Raw genomic sequence first — 23,211 nt, forward strand, 5'->3', positions numbered from 1 at the left:
AGGGTTTAATGTAGGCCAATTAAACACCAAGGTCTGCCAACCTGTCACCTCATTACATTTTCCCCGCAAAAAGGAGTATTTTTGGACTCATTCTGGAAACATGCAAGGAGGCTTGGAAGAAAAATAACCCTAAATGCAGAACTTCCAATGGGGAGTCAATATCTATAGCCGTGCTAGCTGCTGCTTCATGAGGTTGTGCTTGGGAGCAGTGGTTCAAGCTATACAGATGTTAGCAGGTAAAGTGTTTACAACTTGTTAGAAGGCTACATTTGCTAATTAATTAGTACTAAAAGTACAACACAGGCCGATGAAAAAAATGAAAATCCTGATCACGGATTAACAAGTCAAAGTTTCATGGCAATCCAAGTAAGTGGTGGGCTGACACCACTCGCATTCCTACAGCCACTGTACTGGAGGCAACATAAAGATAAAGAATCATATTATATTTCTGAAGTTGATGAATTTGTCACTGACTCCATGGGCTAGTAGATACTGCGGCAAAATGGGACTTATTGAAGTGAAGGACTATGAATCAGAGCCACGGTACTCCAGCACTCGCGTCCTGTGTATGTTTCTATATGACATCATCATTACTGCAGTCGCAGCATGCTGCTGCTCAGCTCGGTGAAATTCACACAGCAAAATAAATGAGCACCAATTAGCGGATATGATTTAAAAGTGCTCCACCGCGATATGAGACATGACACGAAGCAGCATCATTCACAAAGAGCGATTTGCACCCCCTGCATTCATTCAAGAGGCTGTGGTTCACTGCAGCACATTGTAATGCTTTGAGAAAAAAGACCGCTGAGTGCAGACAGTCATTAACATTCACAGGAGAGGAGGAAGGAGGAGGAGGAGGATGAGGGAGGAGGTGGTAACAATGCACCATGCAAGTTCAAAGAAAAACTGAAGCAGACAGGCAAAAAAGAGGAAGGAAAAAAAACAACCTTAAAGTTGCAGCACCTAGTTATCTAGCCATATGCTGAAACAGTCACTGGGCTTGAGTCTGAAAAAAATAACCTGTTTCTATGTGTTGAGACCAAATTCTAAAATGTTGCCAGAAACAAGAAGGTGTTACGCATTCAAAAGTTATTGAAGTCAGACTGGAAATATGTGCGTTCTCGTCATATTTATGACCGTCTGAAATGACAGCCAGCCAGTATCCAGGTGGGAACAGTCATGGTATGAAACTGTCAGGAAGATTTATCATCCTCATCTGGCAGTCCTTGCACCTTGCAGCTCCACCGGGTCACCTCCGATGACATTACATCCTGGTGCCAGCGCTCACAGTGCCCCTAACAGGGCTGTAAAAAGGCGCGTTTATTAGATGCCCCGAGGGTCTTCAATGCAGACGAAATGCCTTTTCCATTCTCCCCTCTATTAGGAATACCCTTATGACTATAAAATCATCTCCCCTCTGCGTCTGCGTGATTGCTTTTTTCCACAGTGCGTGATTTTATTTTCATGTTTTTTCAAATTAGTTTTTGAATGTTTCCTTTTGTGAAGTTTCCTTAAATGCACAGCTCCCAGAGACATCATTACTTGGACATTACTAAACCACATACCGAGTAATCCGTCAAGCAAAGCCCCCCCACCACCTCATAAGTCAAGTGAGTTTTCGGAGTCGAGTAAGGCAAAGAGCTCACCACCACAGATGAATCACTGCTGCTAAATAATTAATGCCAAGGCAATGAGATGTAGAATGGGTGGTATTCGTTTCTTATCACGTTCCTCGCGGTGTCTACCTGCTGCTAAAGTTAGCGAACAAGTGTCACCTTTGAATCACAGACTTTCAGAGCTGGTGTGAATGAGGAGGTGGAGCAGGTTGCCGTCTAGTGGTAAATGTCTCTGGTTGAGCCTACAGCCCGGGCCGTGAGGCTCTAATTGCTTTCCTGCCGTTCGCGGCATGTGACACTTTTCTCTCATTCTCCTTCCTCACGGAGCCTCACCCCCCGGAGTCTCTCCTCACCCCTGCCCCGAGGCTTCCACTCACATGATCCAGCTTACACTGGGCAAACACGCAAACCATATGCACATATTTACATCAGCGGATCAGCTGACGGCGGCCCCTCCCCTCTCAGCATGTCAACGATCTTCACTGCTGGGGAATTACTTCACATTTTCTTACTCACAAATCACAACTCTCGCAGCGTCTGGGGATGTGGGGAATTAATGGTCTGTGGACAATTCCCTAACGACTCTTTAGAGAGGGCATGGTGTTAAAAGCAGGTTTTACTCAGGAAAACCATTTCCCTCGCTCTGACACTGACCGATAACCCTGTCACATTATGCTGACAGTGGATACTTGCTTCCGGCAGCAGAAGCATGCAGCATTGGATTTTCCTTTTAATAAAACCAATCAATTAAACAGTGTTCACACAAATTCCTTACATCTCTACATACACCCTCTGTAACACACTGCAGTTTTGTAATTAGCAGCTTAATGAGCTAGTGATATAGTTAGTTTCATACATAATCCATGCAAGATCGCTGTCAACTGAGCTTTTTTACACACATTTATATATTTCTCGTTGGCATGCTACTGGGAGAGCTGCTGAGCACTTAACCAAAGCTATCCATTATTTAAAAATGCAGCCTGTCCCGGGCTATGTGTGCCAGTGGGAGAACAGGCAGTGAGTAATGAATATTATCATAGGAAGCATGGGAAGATTGCGATGGCTTAGAGTTCACTGTAACGAGCTGAGTGCGGGGACTTAGCTAGGTCTTGACCCAGCTTAGAGGGGATCTTTCAAGATTACACTTCCTGTGACATAATCTGCCATTAACACTTTTAATTTAAACTTGTTGATAAGGTAACTCTTTAACAATAAGAATTTACACATCTACTTGCAGCAGTTTATGTTCATTCTATCACAGGCTTCAATGCACCGCACCCTGTGATTTCAGAGAAAACTTGCCGCCATGTGAATATGTTCTAAACAAACACAAACCGTCATAAAATCATGCTATCCAGTGCAGTAAAGGTGGGCGAGAGGAAAAAATCAGGACTGAGCTACCCATTTCTGTTTCATTAGCCCTCAAGGTGAGGTCCGTTAAAGCCTGTGTACTTAGCAGTGATGAAAGGCCCTTTATTATGGTACCAGGGTGAAGGACGAAAACCCTTATTACCTGTGGATCTGTCCGTTCTTGTGCAGGTACTCCAGGCCCTCAAGAACATCTTTCAACACAGTGGCTATGCTGGCTTCGTCCAGGACGCCCGTCTTGTGCTCGCCTCTCGAGATGATATGTTTGATCACGTCCAACACCGAGCCTGGAAAAAACAGAGAGAAGCAGTTGATAAAAAAGATTAAAAAAACAATTTTTCTCATTTGGAAATGACACAACTAGAAAATAATCCTCTTCAAAAATGTCTCCTCAAATAAACAGTTTCTAATGATCACGTTCCGCCATAGATAAAAAGTCACCTTCAGCTAGCCTATATCATTTGTTAAGCCTACCCTAAACCCGTACTTATTATGAAAACATATACTTCCTGTTTGGATTGGCAGGCTTTCAGTCAAGATAATTCATGTATAATCTGATATCGTTTGGACAAATTAGATTGTGGGTACACAAAGACCTTTTTCCAGTTCCAGTAAAATTGATTTTTTTTCCAAGGAAAAACAAATGATTTAGCCGCGTTACGACAAAGCCCTTTCACTGTAAACAGCACCATGACCTTTTAATTTGGCCATGGCAAAACAAACCAGTGGCATGCATTTTAAAGGGTAAATCCAGCCTGTAAAATAAATAAATAAACTGTGATTTTTGAAGGAGGAAACAGCAATGGGACACCTGAATTTATGAGGACATTAGGGGACATATCTTTTAGATTCGGTCCTCTAAAATTTAAGTCACACATTTTTTTTTTTTTTTTTTTTTTTTTTTTTTTTTAAGAAATTTTACAATATTAGAGACATGGGACAGAACAATTACATAAGAAAAACAATAACACGAGTCGCAGATGGAAAAAGTAAAAATAAATAAATTAAATAAAAAGCAGCATAGGGGGAAAATGGATCAATATAACTTGTACATTTAGAGAGATAGGGCTAGGTCCACATTTTAAAGACATTTCAGTTTCTTTTTTTTTTTTTTTTTTTCCCCGATTATCTTCAGTTTCTCCTTCATAAAACACAAAGATAACCATATATACTCCAACAAAAAGTGTTACACAATCAGTCACATTCACACTAATAATCTTGTCCTGTTGGGAAAAGGGACCGGGTTTATTCCAGATGATCTGTCCATTTCTTCCAGTATCTTGTGAATTTGTCCATACACAGGTTCAAGGAGAAAGTCAATTTTTCCATGTCATATATTTCTTTCACAATTGCAATCCAGTCCTCTTTCAATGGAGACTCTTTTGATAGCCATCTTCTTGTAATAGCTTTTTTGCTGGCTACTAACATTATCTTAATCAAATATTTATCAGTAACATTTATTGTTTGGGGGATATTACCTAGATAAATTGTACAAAAATCGTGTTTAATCTCAAAGCCTACTACTGATTTAATTTTCTCCACCACATCTCGCCAATAGGGTTGTATAACCGAACAGTCCCAAAAGATATGGAAATGATCCGCCTGGACGTTTCCACACTCTCTCCAGCATCTTCCATAACTTGGATGACCTTTCTGATGTTGTTTAATTTTGGGAGTAATAAAAAATCGGATCATATTTTTCCATGAAAATTCCCTCCAGTGGCCAGAGCTGGAGGTGCTCATTTGGGTTTTACAGATATTTAGCCAATCGTCTTCTGAGATGGTTATTTTTGCTTCTTTTTCCCAGATGGATTTAACGTGAAAAGTGGAAAGACCATTGAGTGATTGTAAACAGGAATAGATTCGAGTAATCAGTTTTCGTTTCAATTTAGATTTATATGCATCAGTCAAAATGTTAACTAACTCACAGGTATCTTCCTCTGTTGCCCTTATGTCACAGTTAAAGTGAGCTCTAACTTGAAGGTATCTGAAGAAATCTTGATTTTCTAAGTCATAGGAGTCTTTAAGTTTTTGGAAACAGTCTAATCTTCCTTTATTAGAAATAAGACAGTACGATGTGATACCCTTCAACAGCCACTGTTTGAAACGCCCATCCATATGGGCGGGTTTAAAATCTTTGTCATGTGCTACCCATCGTAGTATTTTGATATGATTTTCCAGTTTGTTTTTGCGACATTCTGCAAACCAAATATTTAGGGGTGTTTTTGTCCAATCACTAAGGTTTTGTTTGTGCATTAGGTATAGATTTCTATCCCCCAGCAAACTCATGAGGGGAATGTCCAATTGGTTTAGTTCTAGATTTTTCCATTTAGCATTATAATATGGGTCGCACCAATATATCAGATATCTAAGCTGTGCAGATTTGTAGTAATTCTCTATGTTTGGGAGAGATAGTCCACCTTTTTCTTTGGATAGCTGCAATGTTTTATATCTGATCCTTGGCTTAAGGCCTTTCCAGACGAATCCGGATAGCATTCTCTTCCACTCTGTTAATTGTTTTTCGGGTATTTCTATTGGTATTGAGAGAAAGAGAAAAAGTAATCGCGGTAGGATATTCATTTTGACTATATCTATTCGATTATATAGATCTAGTGGTAGTAAATTCCATTTTTTTAGGTCCGTCTTTATCTCTTTGGTAATTGGCAGATAGTTAGTAGCATAGATGGTGGATAAATTCTTTGGAATTTTTATTCCTAAATATTTGATGATGTCATTCTCCCATTTAAACTTGCACAGGTTAGTTATTTGTAATGAGGGGGTATAGTTAAATGATATGATTTGTGTTTTTTCAATGTTTAACTTGTAGCCCGAGTAATAACCAAATATTTTTAAGGAGGACATTAATTTTGGTAAACTTAAATCTGGTCGTGAAAGAGTAATCAGTATGTCATCAGCATAAAGGCAGGTCTTATATTCAGTGTCTTTAAAATAGATTCCTCTTATGTCTTGGTCTTCTCTAATAACCTGAGCCAAGGGTTCGATAAATAAGGCAAACAAGGCCGGACTTAAGGGACAGCCCTGCCGACAGCCTCTTTTGAGTAACACAGGGTTGGATAGACTGCCGTTTATTTTAATTCTGGCTGAAGGGGAATGGTATAATTTTTTAAGACATGATATGACCTTAACATCAAAGCCAAATCTTTGTAATGTTAAATATAGGTAACTCCAACTAACTGAATCAAATGCCTTTTCTGCGTCAAGACTGAGAACAATAGATTCATCTTTACTTTTGTTCATATGTGCCATTAAGTGTAAAGCCCGTCTTACGTTATCTTGTGTCTGTCTGCTTTTAAGGAACCCAGTCTGGTCTTCATCTATTAAGTCCGGGATAATATTTTCTAATCTTCTTGCAATTATTGAAGCAAATAATCTGTAATCTAAATTTAAAATCGATATTGGCCTGTATGAACTACACTCAGATTTATCTTTGCCTGCCTTGGGAATTACAGAGATAATGGCATGTCTCCAAGAAGCTGGTGTTTCACCCCCATTAAGTATAAAGTTAAAACATTTTAATAATGTTGGTGATAGTAAATCTCTAAATGTTTTGTACCATTCTGCACCGTACCCATCCTCACCAGGCATTTTACTTGTTTTAAGTCTTGAAATAGCATTCTCCAGTTCTTTTTGTGTTATTTCACTCATCATTAATTTATTCTGTTCTGACCCAATGGATGGTAAATCCAGTGAGTTAAGAAAATGTGTAATACTTAAGGGGTCTGCTCCTTTTGGTTGTGTGTACAAGTCATTATAATAATTTTCAAAGGACTTTTGTATTTCTTGTAGTTTATGATAAATTTTTCCAGACTGCGTATCTTTAATTTTATGGATGGACCTTTCCTCTTGTTGCTTTCTTATCCTCCAGGCTAGCAGTTTTTTAGCTCTTGGGCCATTATCATAGTACTTTTGTTTGATGAATTTTGCCTTCATCTCCTCATAACTGTCATATATTTTGTTTAAGTTTTGTTTAGTAAGTTTTATCTGATCTAATAGTTTGGGGTCATTAAGTTCCACGTGTTTCATTTCTAGGTTTTTTAGTTCCTCTAATAGGTCTTTTAATCGCTTCTGTTTATCCCTCTTCTTAATTGAGGACCACATTATAAGTTTTCCCCTTATTACTGCTTTAGCAGCATCCCATAAAGTACTTGGAGAGACTTCACCGGTATAATTTTGTTCTAGATATTCCTTAAATTCCTTATCAATATATTGCTTACATAACGGATCATTTAATAAGCTTGTATTAAGCTTCCATGTTGTATTCTTAATTTCAGTGTCCAGATGTAAGGACAGGTATACTCCTGCGTGGTCTGAGATATCTTTGACCCCTATATGACATTTTAAGATTCTGTGTCTTTCTGAGTTAAACATGAAAAGGTAGTCAATTCTGGAATGAACATTATGGGGATGGGAGAAAAAAGTAAATTGTTTTGCTGTTGGGTTTAATTCTCTCCAAACATCCATCATACCTGCTTCAATTAGAAGTTTCTTAACCATATCGGTCTCTGAATTAATTCTTTTTGTTACATTGGTAGAATCGAGAGAAGGTTGTAACTGTATATTCCAATCTCCACCGCAAATGAGGATCCCGTCAGCCTCTTCAGCAATCAGATCAAATATCTTCTTTACCAGTGATTTGTCATTACCTGGTGGTCTGTACACATTTAAAAGTGTTACTTGCTTGTGATCAATGTGACCTTTCACTAATATGTACCTCCCTTCGGTGTCCTTTATCTGTTTTGAAACCTGGAATACAACTTTATTAGAGATTAATATTATAACTCCTCTTTTTTTCCCATGTTTGTAGGATGAGTAGTATGCATTCTTGAAACCCAAGTGTTTAAATTTCTCATGTTCTTTATCACTAAGGTGAGTTTCCTGCCAGAACATTATATGTTGTTTTTCTCTTTTCATCTTAGTGATCAGCTTGCTTCTCTTAATAGGGTTTTGCAAGCCATTAACATTTAAAGTAATTATCTTATATTCCTGATTTAGCATTCTATCTCTCAATACTAATGCACCTATTTCCCCCTTTCCTTACTGTAACAATGTGAATAAAAACCATCTGCGTTGAACATGACAATACAAGAACAATAACTTCCAACAGTGAAGTAAAGTGACAACTTCTGAACAGGGAGGGGAAGCCTCCAAAGAAAGGGCCCCTCCAGATGTGTCCTAACATCGACCTACAAAGTGAACTTAGTTCACACACTTAGTGAGTTGGGGTAGTTACCATCTCCCAGTGAAACAGTCCAGTGTTTTCATATTATTTTCTACTAAGAACTATTAACCTTTAGCCCGTGTTCAATAAGGCAGGGAGCCTTTTAACAGTCTTTTGAAACAGTTGTCATTCATAATTTTGCCCTTCTTTCATTTTCACTCACGAGTGCACCTCAAGCCGGACTCTCCTGGCGTGAGAGAGCTCGCTGGAATCTCCGGAGCTTATCTTTGGCTCGCTCGATATCCGCCACCCGGTTCCGACGTCTCGGGGAGCCGCTGGTCTGCCATGCGTCTTTCCCAAGCTTCATGTGGGGTGTCTCGGCTGTCTGGGGAGCATCGCAGGGCATATTGCGCGCCTCGGTTCCTTCGTCAGCTGTTAGTATCCCTTTCTTTAGCATATCCTCCACCGCCTCATCCGCGTTGTTGTATGTGGTGGGTCCTTCTTCGTAAAAAACTCGGAGTTTGGCGGGTGCCGGTGTGTGGAATCTGAGTCCCCGTTTTTTTAACATCTTTCTCAGCGGCGCATATTCCTTTCTCTTCTTAACGACTTCTGCTGGGTAGTCGTGATCGAAATAAACTCTTTTCCCGTTGATATGAATCTCTTTCTTTTTCCATGCGCTGCTCAGCACAAGATCCTTGGTTTTATACAAGAGGAAATATGCGACCATGGATCTCGGGGCTGCTTGCGGTGGTGGCTTTGGTCCGAGTGACCGGTGGCAACGTTGTATTTTGAGGTCGATGTCCGGGAGTTGCAACTCCGACTTAATAAATTTCTCCAGAAACTCACATGCGTTGTCCCCCTCCTCTCCCTCGGGGATCCCGAAAATGCGGAGGTTATTTCTGCGGGAGCGTGTCTCTAAATCCGTTAGCTTTGACACTATGCGCTCTTGCTCCTTCAAGGCTAGGAGAAGTGCGTCCTTCGCGGTCACGCTCCACTCCTCCATCTCGGCCATTCGGGTCTCCACCTCCTCTATCCTAACCACCGTGTTCTTTACTTCTGCCCCGATCTCACTCAGTTTCTTGTTAACTTCTTCTTTGAAGTTTCCGAGTTCTTCCTTTAGGTCTTTTTTAATTGTCTCACAAAAACTGCTTAGCTCTTTTTTCATGTCCAGGTGTCCTGCTTTAATGTCAGCGCGGATAGCTTCTAAGCTAGCTTGCAGGGAATCCACGGGAGCGTGCATGTTAGCTTCACCTGTGTTAATGCCTCCTGTCGCCGTTTCTTCGTTTTCCTCACTGTCTTGACTTGTTGTGTTCTTAGCGTTTCTTAGCTGATATTTCCCCATACGAAATCACAGATATAATCTTGTTAGTCACTCTAAAATGTGGGAAATATCGGACTGTTCTGGGAGCTCTCGAACTACACCACCAATCTGGTCACCGCCATAACCGGAAGTCCACACATTTTTTTTTAATATAATTTTGTTTAAGGCTTCCTGTCTGAATGAGCTTGTGCACAATGGCACCAGCATTTACTCTTTATTATGGGTCCTATTTATAGTCTGTCTCTCTGCAGTTTAACTTGTTCAAATGTATAAATTAAGCTCTACATGCAGCTACCTAAGAGTAATCCTGACTTGAATGACTTTAGAACTAGGAAGAAAGCTACATTCAAAGTAAACACGTTGGTTATACCGTGCTGTCTTTCTCTTCACTAAATGGAGAACCAGTGCAGCTTTGTTAACAGACCTGGCCTGGCTAGGGCCAAAGAGACAGGTCATCATGTCTCCCACAGCCTGGCTCCTGCTGCATAAAGGAGTGAACTGGCTGAAAAGTCAGACTGCTGTCAGTGTATGCTTTCCTTTGTGCAACCTTCACCCCGGAATAAAGAACATCTCTCTGAAAAGAGGTTCACTATTTGCATTTGGTACGACAGAAAATTGGGCAACACCGGTGAATGGGGACAAAGCAGAGAAGCAAAAAGAATGCCACTTGCCTGACGAGCTTTGTTGTGCTGCAGTGAGACATCAACACAAACATCACACTGCCACACTGCCTGACTGCCCCTGTGCCTCGCTTGCAAACACACCCTCTGCCACAGCACTTGCAAACAAAAGCTGGAAATGGCCCAGTCAAGGTCCAGAAACCGTCCATGATACAATTCCAGGATTAAATTTATTGTGTTTTAGTGAATGTGCGGGGCTAGGTGTGCGAAGATATTTATTTGCTCAATCATTTCAGGATGTCCTCGCCTGCAGCACTCGAGCATTCACTGCATTAGCCACAGGAGCCAACAATGACGGGCCACCTGAGACTAGACAGCGTTATTGCAGTCGTAGACACAGCAAGACAGAGAGGCAGAGTATTAAGGGAGTGAGGGAGGGACGGCGAGTTCAACGGGTTCTTTGCGCAGTGACGGTGCACAGCAGAAAATGTGATTCAGCACTGAGGGAAAAAAAGACAAACCGATTCGAAGCGAGGACAGGCGAGGAAAGGCGGGAAAAGCATCTTAGATGTGTGTCGGCGCGCGTGAGACAGTGGGTATATATGTGGGTGAGTGAATTGGCAGCAAGTGAGAGCGTAAAAAGGGTGCAGATTCGCGTCTCTGATGTGACAGCTCTTTGAAGCTCATTGAGAAAAGGCAGCCTGTTTGAAGGAGGAACAGAGGAGGAGAAAAATATTCAAGAGTCATACACGGTCCCCCTCCTCTCTCAATGCTTCTGCACTCAGTCCGATTTCCATCTCCGTGTCTGAAATGGCTGCAGGGAGGAGAGGAAGTGACAAGAAGTGACAGGTGACAACGAGGGAAGGAGGGCAAGTGAACAGAGCGAGGTCCAAATTAGAGGGAAACGTAGTCCTAATGAGCCAATAAATTAATGTGTGATTACTTTAGAGAGTGACCAAGAAGTTAATGTGTTGGACCTCACGGTCATGCTCAACTGGATATGAAGTTACAGCCCCTCTGTATCTTTGTCTACTATTAAAGAAACTGTGTGACATTTGAGAAATGTGCCAATTTGCTTTCGTGCCAAGAGTTAGATGAGAAGGTTAATACTGAAGTCCTTCACCAAGTATGAAGCTACTGGCTGCAGACGGCTAACTCAGCTTAGCATAAAGAAAACACAAGTTAATAGCTAGCCTAGCTCTGGGCAACAAAATCTGCCAAGCAGCCCCTTTAAAGCCTCTAATAGAAAGCAAGTGGGTATTTTCCCCCTAATATCAAATATTTCTTTGAAGACTAAAAACACAAATACTGCATAATAAAAGCTTTTTATAGATTTTTACACTGACAAGTCTCCTTTAAGCTGAGATGGCACAACTGAAAAGGTCCTGAAGAGAAGACAAACACACACAGCATGATGCAGGCTTTGGAGGTTCACTAAATGCCAGCCTTGTCAGCCTCTTTCAAATTCATCTGATTGAACTCTTCATGCCTCATTAGGCTGTTTCAGCAAGCTGACGCCGACTGACAGGTTAAAAATCCAAAGGTTCCTTTTGCAAGGGAAAGGCAAGACGGATGACACCTGTTGGCCTGGTTTGAAAGGTGAGCGCCAAAAGCCCCAGAGGGAGAGTTTATACAAATCACAAGGAATAAATGAAGCCTTCACAGAGGATTGCACTGTGGAGCCTGCAAACACTCGGGAAAATGCCAAATCATCATTTCAGTTACATGCTGGATTAGCTAAATCTCTCCCTTTCAGTTTTTTTTTTTTTTTTTTAAACAAAAACTGTGGCTGTGTGAAAGCTAGGACTTTAACATGCTTCATCCTGGAACATCACCTTTATAGTCTTTTTGTGTTCCCGGTCAGACCAGGAGCTTTGAGACCTTGGGAGAGGATGAGAGTGTAAAAGGGGGGAGGATGAGGAAGTGGGTGAAGGAGATGAGAGCCGGTGCCAACTGTGCTAAAGGCCCACGCGGAATGCCAAGTGAAGTTGGAGGAGGAAAGCGAGGGCGGGGCACGGGAGGGGCAGCAGGAAGACAAGGGTGGTGTAATGACAGGGTTGTTGGCACAGCCTGGGGGAAGCCTCTATCACAACTTGAATAAATCAGATCAATTTCCAGGGAGGAAGGAAGCCCAATGTGATACAAAAGTGAAGAAATATAAATTCAGTAGCTGAGGACCATTTCACAAGTGAACAATACACTGGCTCCTGACTTGACGAATCCTTTTCATATGCTAAATTCAAACTGTCAATAACAAACGAACTCCAGTTCAGATTGAGCTCAGCAGCGGGGAAAGTAGGTTGGATGTAAAACCTAACATTAATCTCCTGGGAACACATTCCTCTGCTTGCTTTGGTACGACTCATATTCTACCCCTGGTAGAATTTCCATGGTTGTCTCTCTGATGTGAAGTCAGTCAGTGACAAGTTATGCATCGCTCTAGTGAAACCGTTGTTCACGTGTTACATTCAGAACAGGAATTTCCTGAATGGCAGTGGGCCTGTAACCTGCTTCGAAACTCAGCTCTACAGGTTTGGCCTTGAATGGATTTGTCAGAGAGCAGGCGTGTCTTTAGTGAAGACTAGAAGGGTAGGAGAAGTCTAGAGCAGGAAAGACTAACAGGAGCTAAGATGTACACCTTATATTGGGCAGAAGGTGATCTTTTTGTCCTCAAAGTTGATCAATCATTTAAATGGCAAGCATCACAGCTTGTTTAGTATGGTTTTGCATAGCCAGAGACCAGTCAGGGTGCCAATGCTGACCTGTGTCCACCACTGAAAGCTCTCAGAACTGGACCACATGGCAATGGAACCAGGCGGCCTGTTCTGATGAATCCCATTTACTTTTACATCATATGGATGGCCCAGTGCCTATGCATTGCTTATCTGGGGAAACATATGGATGGACACCAGGATACAAAGAACATTCAGGTGGCATGTGGCAAAGTAAAATCCACGCAAATGCCAGGACCTCTGTTTCCCAGAGAAACATCAAGATCATCAGTGTTATGCACTTCACAGGTCGGTGGTTGTATTCTGTGGCTGATCGGTGTACATCACCTAAGAATCACCACCACTAACTCACTATTAAGAACTCCAACTATCTGTTCTAAGCAAGCTAAATTTAGGGATGTTTGATTTTCCGGTGTTGAGGGTTTTTGAGTACTGGTTGCCTTTTTATGTGTGCAAACATAATTTGTGACACCGAGATGACAAAGTATATGTCGTTCTTTTTTCAGCGACAAGTCACTGTTGCCAGATGAGATTGGTAGACAAGACAATGGAAAAGCCATTTTGCCAAGTAGCACACAACAATTTAAAGTGGCATACTTCTAATTGTCAAACACTCATCCACTGTTTTTAGTTATTGTTAGACTTTTCCCCCCTAACTGACTATCACACATTTTAAATTACTGCATTCGGACTTACAGCTCAGTTCAGCTGAGCAGTCGTAATCCATTTATGTAATTTATAAACACTAAATATACTAAACATCAGCGTCATATCATTATAATTCTACCTGTGGGTGTACTGGTGGGTACACCCTGGCATACGAGTTCCCCTTATTTAGAATGGCTGTGCTACTGAACAGTGGAATCTGCCAGTAACACATGAATGACATAGCATCTAGTGATGCCAAGTGCCATTCGTTTGTATAACAGCATTAGAACTACATAAAAAATGACTCATGCTTGTGCCAAAAAAACAGTAAAATTAGTCTCTCTGCCAATTTTTGGATGAGGGAAACATCTGTAAATTATTCTTCTAAGCTCTCTATACTGTAGTTACTGTTTTGGAAGGCTGTATGGTAAGTGCGTCTGGAGGAAATGTGGTAGTATAAATTAACAAGTGTGAGGAAGTAGGCAAAAAAAACCTTAGACTGCAATCTCTGCTAACATTAGGAAAAAGACCAAGCAGGAATGTACTCGGCTGCCAACTCATGCAGCTTTTTACAAAGAAAAACTAACGAAACAAGTCATTCAACAGTTTAATGCTTTGCCAGATCAGCTGTCGAGTGATTGGTCTATCAAGAGCTGAAGACACAAGACAGGACGTAGACAGAGGGTGGCGGGTTTCTCACGCTCCATCAAACCAGCACGGCAGACAGGAGTTGGCCTTCCTCCTGGCTGGTATGCTCTGCCCTGTGGAGTGATGGTCTATAAACTCGACCTCATTTGAGGTCTGTCTCCATGGTAGACGTCGCCATGGCCATCATTTAATTACTCCACACAATAAAACTCAACATCAAGGGCCTCTGTTTAACTAGGATAAGGGGAACGAGAGAGGCCATCTTAAGTGGTGTCTGCTCCCGCTGTGAGGCTGGCCGTCTGCTCCAGCGTCGCTTGGCGGGCACGCTGCCCTGGGTCCAGCTGCAAGGCGGCTGCCAAGGGGCTCATGGCTCGAGTATGTCTGAAGGAGGCGGGCATGCCACCTGGGCTCTATCCGTTACAGTGGGACGCTGTTTACACAGGGAGAGGAACAAGGGAGGGTAGAACTGGTGTGTAAATGTTTAGTGTGTGGATGTCTCTGTGTACACTTGTGCTTGTATAACTGAGTGTGTGAGATGGAAAGCAGAATGATAGTGTTTTTTTTTTTGTATCCATGTAAACAGATGACCATAACTCTAATGACGCTGTTGAGTTAAAGGGGCCCAGTATTTTTTGTCAAATGTTTGACACACACACCTTCATCTGCATGCTGTTTGTGTCAAGGAGCAGGAACAGGCCACGTGTAAAAGCTCTTCGACTTAACGGAGAACAAAAAGAAAAGTAAACTCTACCGATTAGTATAGGTTAAGAGATTATTTCAGTATGTTGCTGGTGAATATAAAATTGAACAATACAATCACATCCAGATGAAAATGTTGCATGCAGAGGTTTTGTTCTCCATGGTGGCCCCCTCTTCATGTTCCTCTCACTAGTTAATTGCAGCGCTGCCATATGGATGCCATGATGCCAGCCTGTGGGCTGTTATTACCTCTGCCCTGTCATTAGCTCCTGCACTGTATTGAGTTAAAGCCCAGAATGAGCCGCAGTTCACGGGGGATACAATGAGAATATGTGTTGTCACATTCCCTACAATCACAGATAACATCCCCGGCATCGAGTAGCACAGCTCTTCCAACTGGCCCGTGTTCGTTATGAGGAGCCACGCCAAAGCCACCAGGACAAGTCAAAGCAAGTTAACCTCTTCTCAGACAGTATTTTCTTTTTCACTGAGCAAACTACAAGATTAATTTATTTGTCTATGCATGATCTAGGCATTTAGACTGACAGGCAGACGTTGTGGATAGTAAAATAAAAGCTTCGAGAGAAGACAAAGGAGTAATGTCGTTGATACAGTATGCCCTTACCACCACTGAGTAGCTTCATAACCAGCCACAGCTCATCCTTCACCACAAAGGAGGTGTAGTAAGACACGATGTTGGGGTGGTGGCACTGGCTCATGGCCTGAATCTCTTTCTGTCGGGGGAAAAAGCACAAGAGACAGACAAAATCCAATTAATCATTCAGCTGTTTATTTGCCCTGATAAAGCGGCTGCAGTCTGTCACATCATCTTCTGGTGTGAATGGATTGAAATTCTGCGTCAGGGCCAACACGTTTCAGTGACAAAGCAGCAGGAAAACAACAATTTTTGGAGCTCTTTAAAGGTTTAGCAGCAGTGACGTGAGTCATGACACAGACAGTACAGCATCCTGATGATTCCATCCAAAATGAACATGGGATAACTATTTATATGTGACTGCATCCAAACTGCAACAAAATAGCTGGGAGAAAATAAACACAAAATCAGTCACAATAAATGCTATGTCTTTTATGCTGCAGCTATTCTTGAAATTAAGTGTGATACTTAAAATCTTAATGACGTCATTAGTCAGGAGAGAAATAGGCTAGGTCAATGTAATGCACATCTACGCAGAGGCAAAAAACTGCCAGTGCTCAGCCTTTTATACAGCTGTAAAGATCTCTCTGTCCCCCTCTCTCTCTCTCTCTCTCTCTCTCTGTCTGTGTGTGTGTGCTTGGAAAGCAGGAGAGCTGAGGTAATGCTGGCACAGAGGTCTAATCCATCACTTCAACAGCAGTCCTGAAGTCATTTGAGGATAGACAAGGTTCCCAAGAGAAAGTAAATCTCGCTGACTTAGGAGACGGGACCTCTGATCCACAAAGGTTTTGCATTTGTTTCTACAGTTGAATACCTGACAAATGACTGACCCTGTAGCAGTTCCTGTGCAACGTTTATCACACAGTAGCTTCTTACTTGTTACTTCTTGCAGTCATAAGCGATATCGCAGACCTAAATGAAGTGAGTTATCAGGAGAATGCAACCAACCAATCATGAAACACTCTCCTTTATGCTCAGTAAAGTCGGTGCATTGAAAAACAAAATGTATGCGTGATATTGAAAATTTTAACTGTTCTACAGCTGAATTATTCATTAAGCCATTTTTTAAAGCAAAAATACCCCTCAAGCAACATTTCTGTTACGTAACACTATTGAGTGTTTTTTTTTTTTTTCAGTCAAACCCACAGGACATATTGTCAGCATATATCTATGTGTCAAGACTATGTTTAATAAGTACGAGGTGTGTAACATCATCTTTAACATCATCGTTTTTCATAGTTTTCTTATTTTTAGCCTCTGCACAAAGCTACATTGCTTTTGTGTCAAGCTGTGAGGGTCAACTTTCTCAAATAAATTTGCCATAAATGATAAACTGCTAAAACGACTACTGGTTTTTCTTTGACAGACACACCGCCACTCAAGATGAAATCATTTGTTAAAGGCGTCAATCAATAGATGCTCGCGGGTCAAACAGTAAGTACTCAAAGTCAGATATGCCATCAGCATAAATGCTTAGCTTACACAATGTGCATCAGCAGCAGCATGCCTCTGCAGCCGAGTCATCACTATTGATATTGTGGCCTTCGGTTAATGCCTTCACCAAGGTCCGGACATCAAGATGTCTTTAGAAGGCGGTTGACAAAAGGGGGTTAAGGACGTGAACTGAATTATAATAAGAGTGGATGCAGACTACGGATGAGGTCAAGTCATTGGAACATGACAGCTACAGGCTTGTTTAAATGCACACAGACCTGTAGAGGACAACTGTACTGAGGAGTGTCAGTCAATAACTTGAAGTTTAGATTTAAGATTGCATTGAAATCATACAGCAATGAGGTGCCGAACAAAATAAAAGAAAATATAGATTTATTTTTTTTTGATTTGCAAACAACTGAATAACTTCCAGTCTGCTGGGCCAGACAGCGAGGGATTAATGTTCTCTCCCACAACATTCTGCCTCAGGATACTTGAGAGAATAATAATGATATAGCCTGTTGGCTGCTAACCGGTTTCAGCTCGCCTCCTCTGGTTTTCAGCACAGTGAAGAAGCAGGTCTCCACAGCTCTGTGGGTAACCCCAGAAAAGAAAAACAATGGGATAACAGGGAGGATATCATGCTCTGGCAGTTGGCAGGTTTTCCCATCTTTTCCAACAGACAATGTGAGAATGAGAGGGACTCTTTGTTGAGAGGATTAGGTCACTGTAAACCTATATGCTGCAGCAAATGTCCTGGAAATGTTCTCACCGCTCAAAACCATTCATACTACTTCCACATGTGTAAACCTTCAATCTGCAACCTTTGACATTTGATGAAACATTTCCTCTGTGTAAATATTTGAAAGATGCGGCAGGAAAATTAAGACATTTCAGAGCATCTCTGCATGATATACACTGATCAGCCGCAACATTAAAACCACTGACAGATGAAGTGAACAACATCGACCGTCTTGTGACAATACAGTGTTCTGCTGGGAAACTTCTGGATCTGGCATTCATGTGGATGTTACTTAGACATGTAGCACCCACCTAGACCAGACCAGACACCCCCACCCCATAGCAATGACACAGCAGGATGCAGCCTGACACAGCCACACACACAAAAATGCTTTAAGAACAACTGCAAAAACATGAAAAACAGCACAAGGTGTTGACCTGGTCTCTAGATTCACTAGATCAAACTGATCAAGTATCTGTAGGATGAGCATGTCCCATAAACCCTTTGGAACCAAAAGCCTCCACTAACAACATTCTGTTGCCAGACACCACAGGACACCCTCAGAAGGCCCATATCCGTTCTCTGATGAGTCACAAATGTTTTGGAGGCACAAGGGAGACCTACACAATAATAAGGCGGTGGTCATAATGCTATGCCTGATCGGTGTAAATGTACGCCATGCAAGTACTTAGACACAAACTACAACATAATCTGCCCAGACATTTTACAATGGCTTCTGAGTCAGACACTATAAGGGTGAAATACAGTTTTCAGTAGCTGGATCTTTATCAAAAGAGAACTCATTCAACCAGTTCACGAAACCATTCAACGGCAAACTACTTCTTCCAAGCAGTCTTTCTTTGAGGTGTTTTATTTGATAGTGGGTGTTGCAATGACTTTGTGCTAAGGCATTCAGAGCAGTTTTATTCAATGCATTCGACCTGTGAATCACAACGGACACCCCTCCCTGCCACCACACGCAAAGCCATCTGCTCCACAAACGGCTTCAGTATTCCCTGATTACATTTTGGATTTAATATGCAAGTCGCTGGAGACATCAGAAGAAGCGTTCATGATGACCTCTGTGGGCTATTAGTGTCAAATGGATTGAGACAAAGATCGTCTTTGTTATATTCATAAGCTGCATCTCATTAATATAAGACATTTCCCTCCTCCCATTGCTGTTGCACAAATTGAAACTCGTCTATCGGGAGATGATTCAAACTCCCCACTTAATTTCTAGTATTTTACTCATTTACTTATATTATTTGAATGCCATAAATGGATTAACTAAATTTAACACCAAAAGAACACTCAAAAGAAACATTTTTATGCCACAGTGAAATTCTACATTTAATTTATTTAACGATAGTTGGGGGAAAGTTCATAAACAGCATATTCTTTTAATTTTAAGCCAAATCCGTTGACATGAGAATTCAAGTAAGGGCTTAACTCAGTCTTTATTACTGGAGGAGTAGGCCAAAAACACAGATCAATAACAAGATCAGGCTGCTACTCCACCCCTATTAAAACTGTCTTTCTCTTCCAAATTTTGTTTATGGAGTCAGAAACTTCTGACTGATATCTCCCCAACGCTCCATGTCATCCCAAAATCGGAGAAGCAAGATGCTCTTTAAAATGTCCTGGTGACATGAGTGATGCAGCATTGGCAAACTTCAACAGCGACGGCACACTGCACTCTACACACTTTAAGACGACTTGTCCTGCAAATCGGATTTTGCAGGAAATAGACCAGTCCTTGCCGATTGTAGTTTTCTATATCAGACCTCATCTATTCAGAGGACACTGAAACTGAGCAAAACAAAAAAGAAGACCTATTGTCACACGCTGAATACAGTGCTGGGTCACAAACTGGTGCCACAGAATCCCACTGATGGCAGACACACAGAGGATCCACTATAGAGGCAATGTTGCGTCACTATCACTTACTCAGAGCCTCACACACACACACTCACTGTGACTCAATCTCACTGCAGCATGCACACATACACACAAGAAATAAAGAAGCTGCTGATCTGCAAATTCTGGCAAAAAAACGTGATCTTAAGTTCAAATGGTATACAGATATAGATCAATTCAGACATCCTGTGCAAGAAAAAACTATTTTTACTTCTGCACTTTCAATACCCTTCTGTGACCTCAAGGTATTTTAATATCTTTCAAAGTCACAAACCTATCTGCACAGCATAAAAAATACCATAAGACCACTTTGTCAGCACTACTTATAGTGTTTTCCTCATTAGTTTCAAGAAATAATTGTGCAGTTGCAAAAGCATATTCCAACGGTGTTAGAATTGCAAATGAACCTCCGAATCATAAGTTCAAGACTGAGTCACTTAAAAGTACCCGTTCATTAAACTCCCATGCCCGGAATAACGGCGAATGGCGATAATGGGATGAGACGAATGATTGCTTTTCAGGCGTTGAATAATTTCACAGATAAGGTCAAAGACCTTTAAAACTCGTTGTATCCTACGTTAAAGCTGATTTTTTTTTTTTTGGAAGCGGCAGTCTGGGTTCAATTTAATGCTTCCTCGCAGTTTAACCGGGCACCCAGCAGGCTGAGGAATTGGGGGGGAAAACCGCAGGCAGGAAATCCGATCTCGCTGTATTCCATGTGACCGCCTGCTCCGAGAATCCGGGAGCAACATTCTCCTGATTCATCCTCCAGAATTTTGGGGGGGGGGGGGGGGGGGGGGGGGGGGGGGGGTCTCTTCACGGTTTAGAGTTGCCAGTGAGTAGTGAGCAACCTGCCAGCGGCAAACTACTTCTTCCAAGCAGTCTTTCTTTGAGGTGTTTTATTTGATAGTGGGTGTTGCAATGACTTTGTGCTAAGGCATTCAGAGCAGTTTTATTCAATGCATTCGACCTGTGAATCACAACGGACACCCCTCCCTGCCACCACACGCAAAGCCATCTGCTCCACAAACGGCTTCAGTATTCCCTGATTACATTTTGGATTTAATATGCAAGTCGCTGGAGACATCAGAAGAAGCGTTCATGATGACCTCTGTGGGCTATTAGTGTCAAATGGATTGAGACAAAGATCGTCTTTGTTATATTCATAAGCTGCATCTCATTAATATAAGACATTTCCCTCCTCCCATTGCTGTTGCACAAATTGAAACTCGTCTATCGGGAGATGATTCAAACTCCCCACTTAATTTCTAGTATTTTACTCATTTACTTATATTATTTGAATGCCATAAATGGATTAACTAAATTTAACACCAAAAGAACACTCAAAAGAAACATTTTTATGCCACAGTGAGGGGGGGGGGGGTCTCTTCACGGTTTAGAGTTGCCAGTGAGTAGTGAGCAACCTGCCAGCGAGATGTTCTGTGCACACATATAGATTTACACAATATTTATTTCCCACTTACTTTCACAGACTTTTGGACGAGTACTAGAGAGAGGACCGGAAAAAAAAATAAAAACATCAATCGTACTTAAGGCCCAGGTTACAAACACTTTACTCCCAAGTGTCAGACACTGAGATCTAGTGTGTGTCTGCTCTGGAAAAACTGCATGATTTTACCCTAGATTGTGTCCGAGTTAAGTAGCGTGAATATTTTGTCATGTATGGAAAAGTATTTGAATTGAAGGAACTGTCGAGCAAATCTTGTTCCTACTGCAGCCCGCAAATAAAAAAAAAATGCTGATTTGACAAGTGCATATTTTATGTGACAAACCTCTAAACAAAGCCAGAACAAGAGCCACAGAGAAGTCCCAGGTTCGTTCAGTGTGCAAAGATACTCGATATAACCCTTCTACCTATGGAACTAAACCACATGTCATAAAGTAAATGATGCGCTGAGCTGCGGTACAAGATTGTATTGAGGGTATAAAGACACAATGCAGCATTCAGGAAGAAGTCCCGTGGTGGTCTAATAGTTTCCTGGCAGTAAGCAGAGTCCTCCTTAAGAAAGCAACCAGAACAGTGTTTGAAGTGACAGGGATGATTGGAGGGGGGTTCGGAGAAAACGAGTAATGAAAAGCAGAGGTGGAACTTACTCCGACCACATGTGCACACCACAGAGACAAAGCCTTACATGAAGTCTTGTGCTGTGGGAGAGTAGCTGCCTTTGATCACACATAAAGGTAACAAGGTCTAAAAAAAAAATGTTCCTAACAGTCTCTTACCAGAAGTTCGTCCATACTCGTCTGGCACTTCTCGAGGTTGATGCGCTTGATGGCCACCTTCTCCTTCCGTGGTATACAGTAGGCTGCCTGAACCACTGCTGTGGCTCCACTCCCTAAAACAAAATGGAAAACAACATTTAATCAATGTGATAATTCACCCTTTCATTGTTTTTCTACCAAATCCAGAACTGAGTCAAAAGTAACAGCCAAAAAGAAGGGAGTACCACTCCCTAGCAACGTTCATCACATCCTCTTTAGGGATCCTAAGGTGTTCACAGGCCAAACAAGCCTCCCCAATGTAACCTAGGTGTACCACAAGGGTCCCTTCCCATTTGACGTGGCTGGAAAACCTTCAACAGAAGTGCTCAGGAGGCATCTCAGTCAACTGTCCCAAACAACTCAGTTGTCTCTACTTCAAGCACCCACCAGATCTCTGAACTCCTTACCCTATGTCTGAGGGCGAGTCAAGCCATCCCATATAGGAAATGAATTCTAGATGCTTTTATTTGTGATCTCATTCCTTTGGTCATGACATAAAAGGAGTGAGGAGTTGAATTGAGCTCAGCCAAATTGAAAGGTTTGCCAACTTTATCAATCAAAGTGATATTAATCAATACAATCTGTGCTGTTGCGGAATTAAACTTTGGCCAATATATGTCACATTGATTTAATTCATTCATTCATCTTCTGTCACCACTTGTCCTCTGGAGGGCCGTGGGGGGGCTGCAGCCTATCCCAGCTGTCATTGGGCAGGAGGCGGGGTACACCCTGAACAGGTCGCCACAGAGAGACAGACAACCACACTCACACCTACGGCCGATTTAGAACGATGGGAGGAACTGTCCACACCACTGTGCTGCCCCTCACAGATTTCATGATGCATTCAAACCTTTGGGCTGCCTGGCTGCCTTTCAGATTCATGTCCCCTCCCTAACCCCGTCTCCATCCAAAATTTCACGGTAACCGATATCACACGCAACTTTTATCCATCACGTCAAAATCCTCCCGAGTTCAAGGGGGTTGACGTTCAGTCAGAGTCGCGCTCAGACAGTTCATCCGATTTCTCTTTGCTTCAGCTTAACTGTGTGTTCATTAATTATGAATCAGCTTTCCCAAATCCTGTCTAATGACGCGGGCCTGATCAGGGCCGGTGACTCTGCTAAACCGAGCACATCCCCAGAAGGCTTCGGTTGGAGGCTTGTGCCAGATAAAACCAAAGATTCTTCCTTAGGCTGTTTAGAAAGTCTCTGTGTTTGTTGTCCTTGTATTGCTGGCACAATATGAAGATCTTTTTCACAGACTATTATTTACAGCACCAAAAACCCCAAACCCACAAAATGACAGTAAACTCTAGTTTTGTATATGTGTCGTGAAATGCAATC

At 41.9% G+C, this 23,211-nt stretch overlaps 1 protein-coding gene across 3 annotated transcripts in view; it reads right to left on the reverse strand.

Annotated features, from left to right (window-relative positions):
• Nucleotides 1–23,211, reverse strand: part of oxsr1b (oxidative stress responsive kinase 1b) — a 42,593-nt gene that overhangs the window by 12,344 nt on the left and 7,038 nt on the right. For all 3 annotated transcript variants that reach the window (XM_084566471.1, XM_084566473.1, XM_084566472.1), the window contains exons 2-4: nt 21,830–21,942; nt 15,460–15,568; nt 3,133–3,274 (exon numbers count right to left, since the gene is read on the reverse strand). In XM_084566471.1, the coding sequence (XP_084422597.1) occupies nt 3,133–3,274; nt 15,460–15,568; nt 21,830–21,942 (364 nt within the window). The remainder of the gene's footprint in view (nt 1–3,132; nt 3,275–15,459; nt 15,569–21,829; nt 21,943–23,211) is intronic.

Source organism: Chelon labrosus, assembly GCF_963514085.1.
Source record: "Chelon labrosus genome assembly, chromosome: 18".
In the NCBI taxonomy this organism is placed as follows: Eukaryota; Metazoa; Chordata; class Actinopteri; order Mugiliformes; family Mugilidae; genus Chelon; species Chelon labrosus.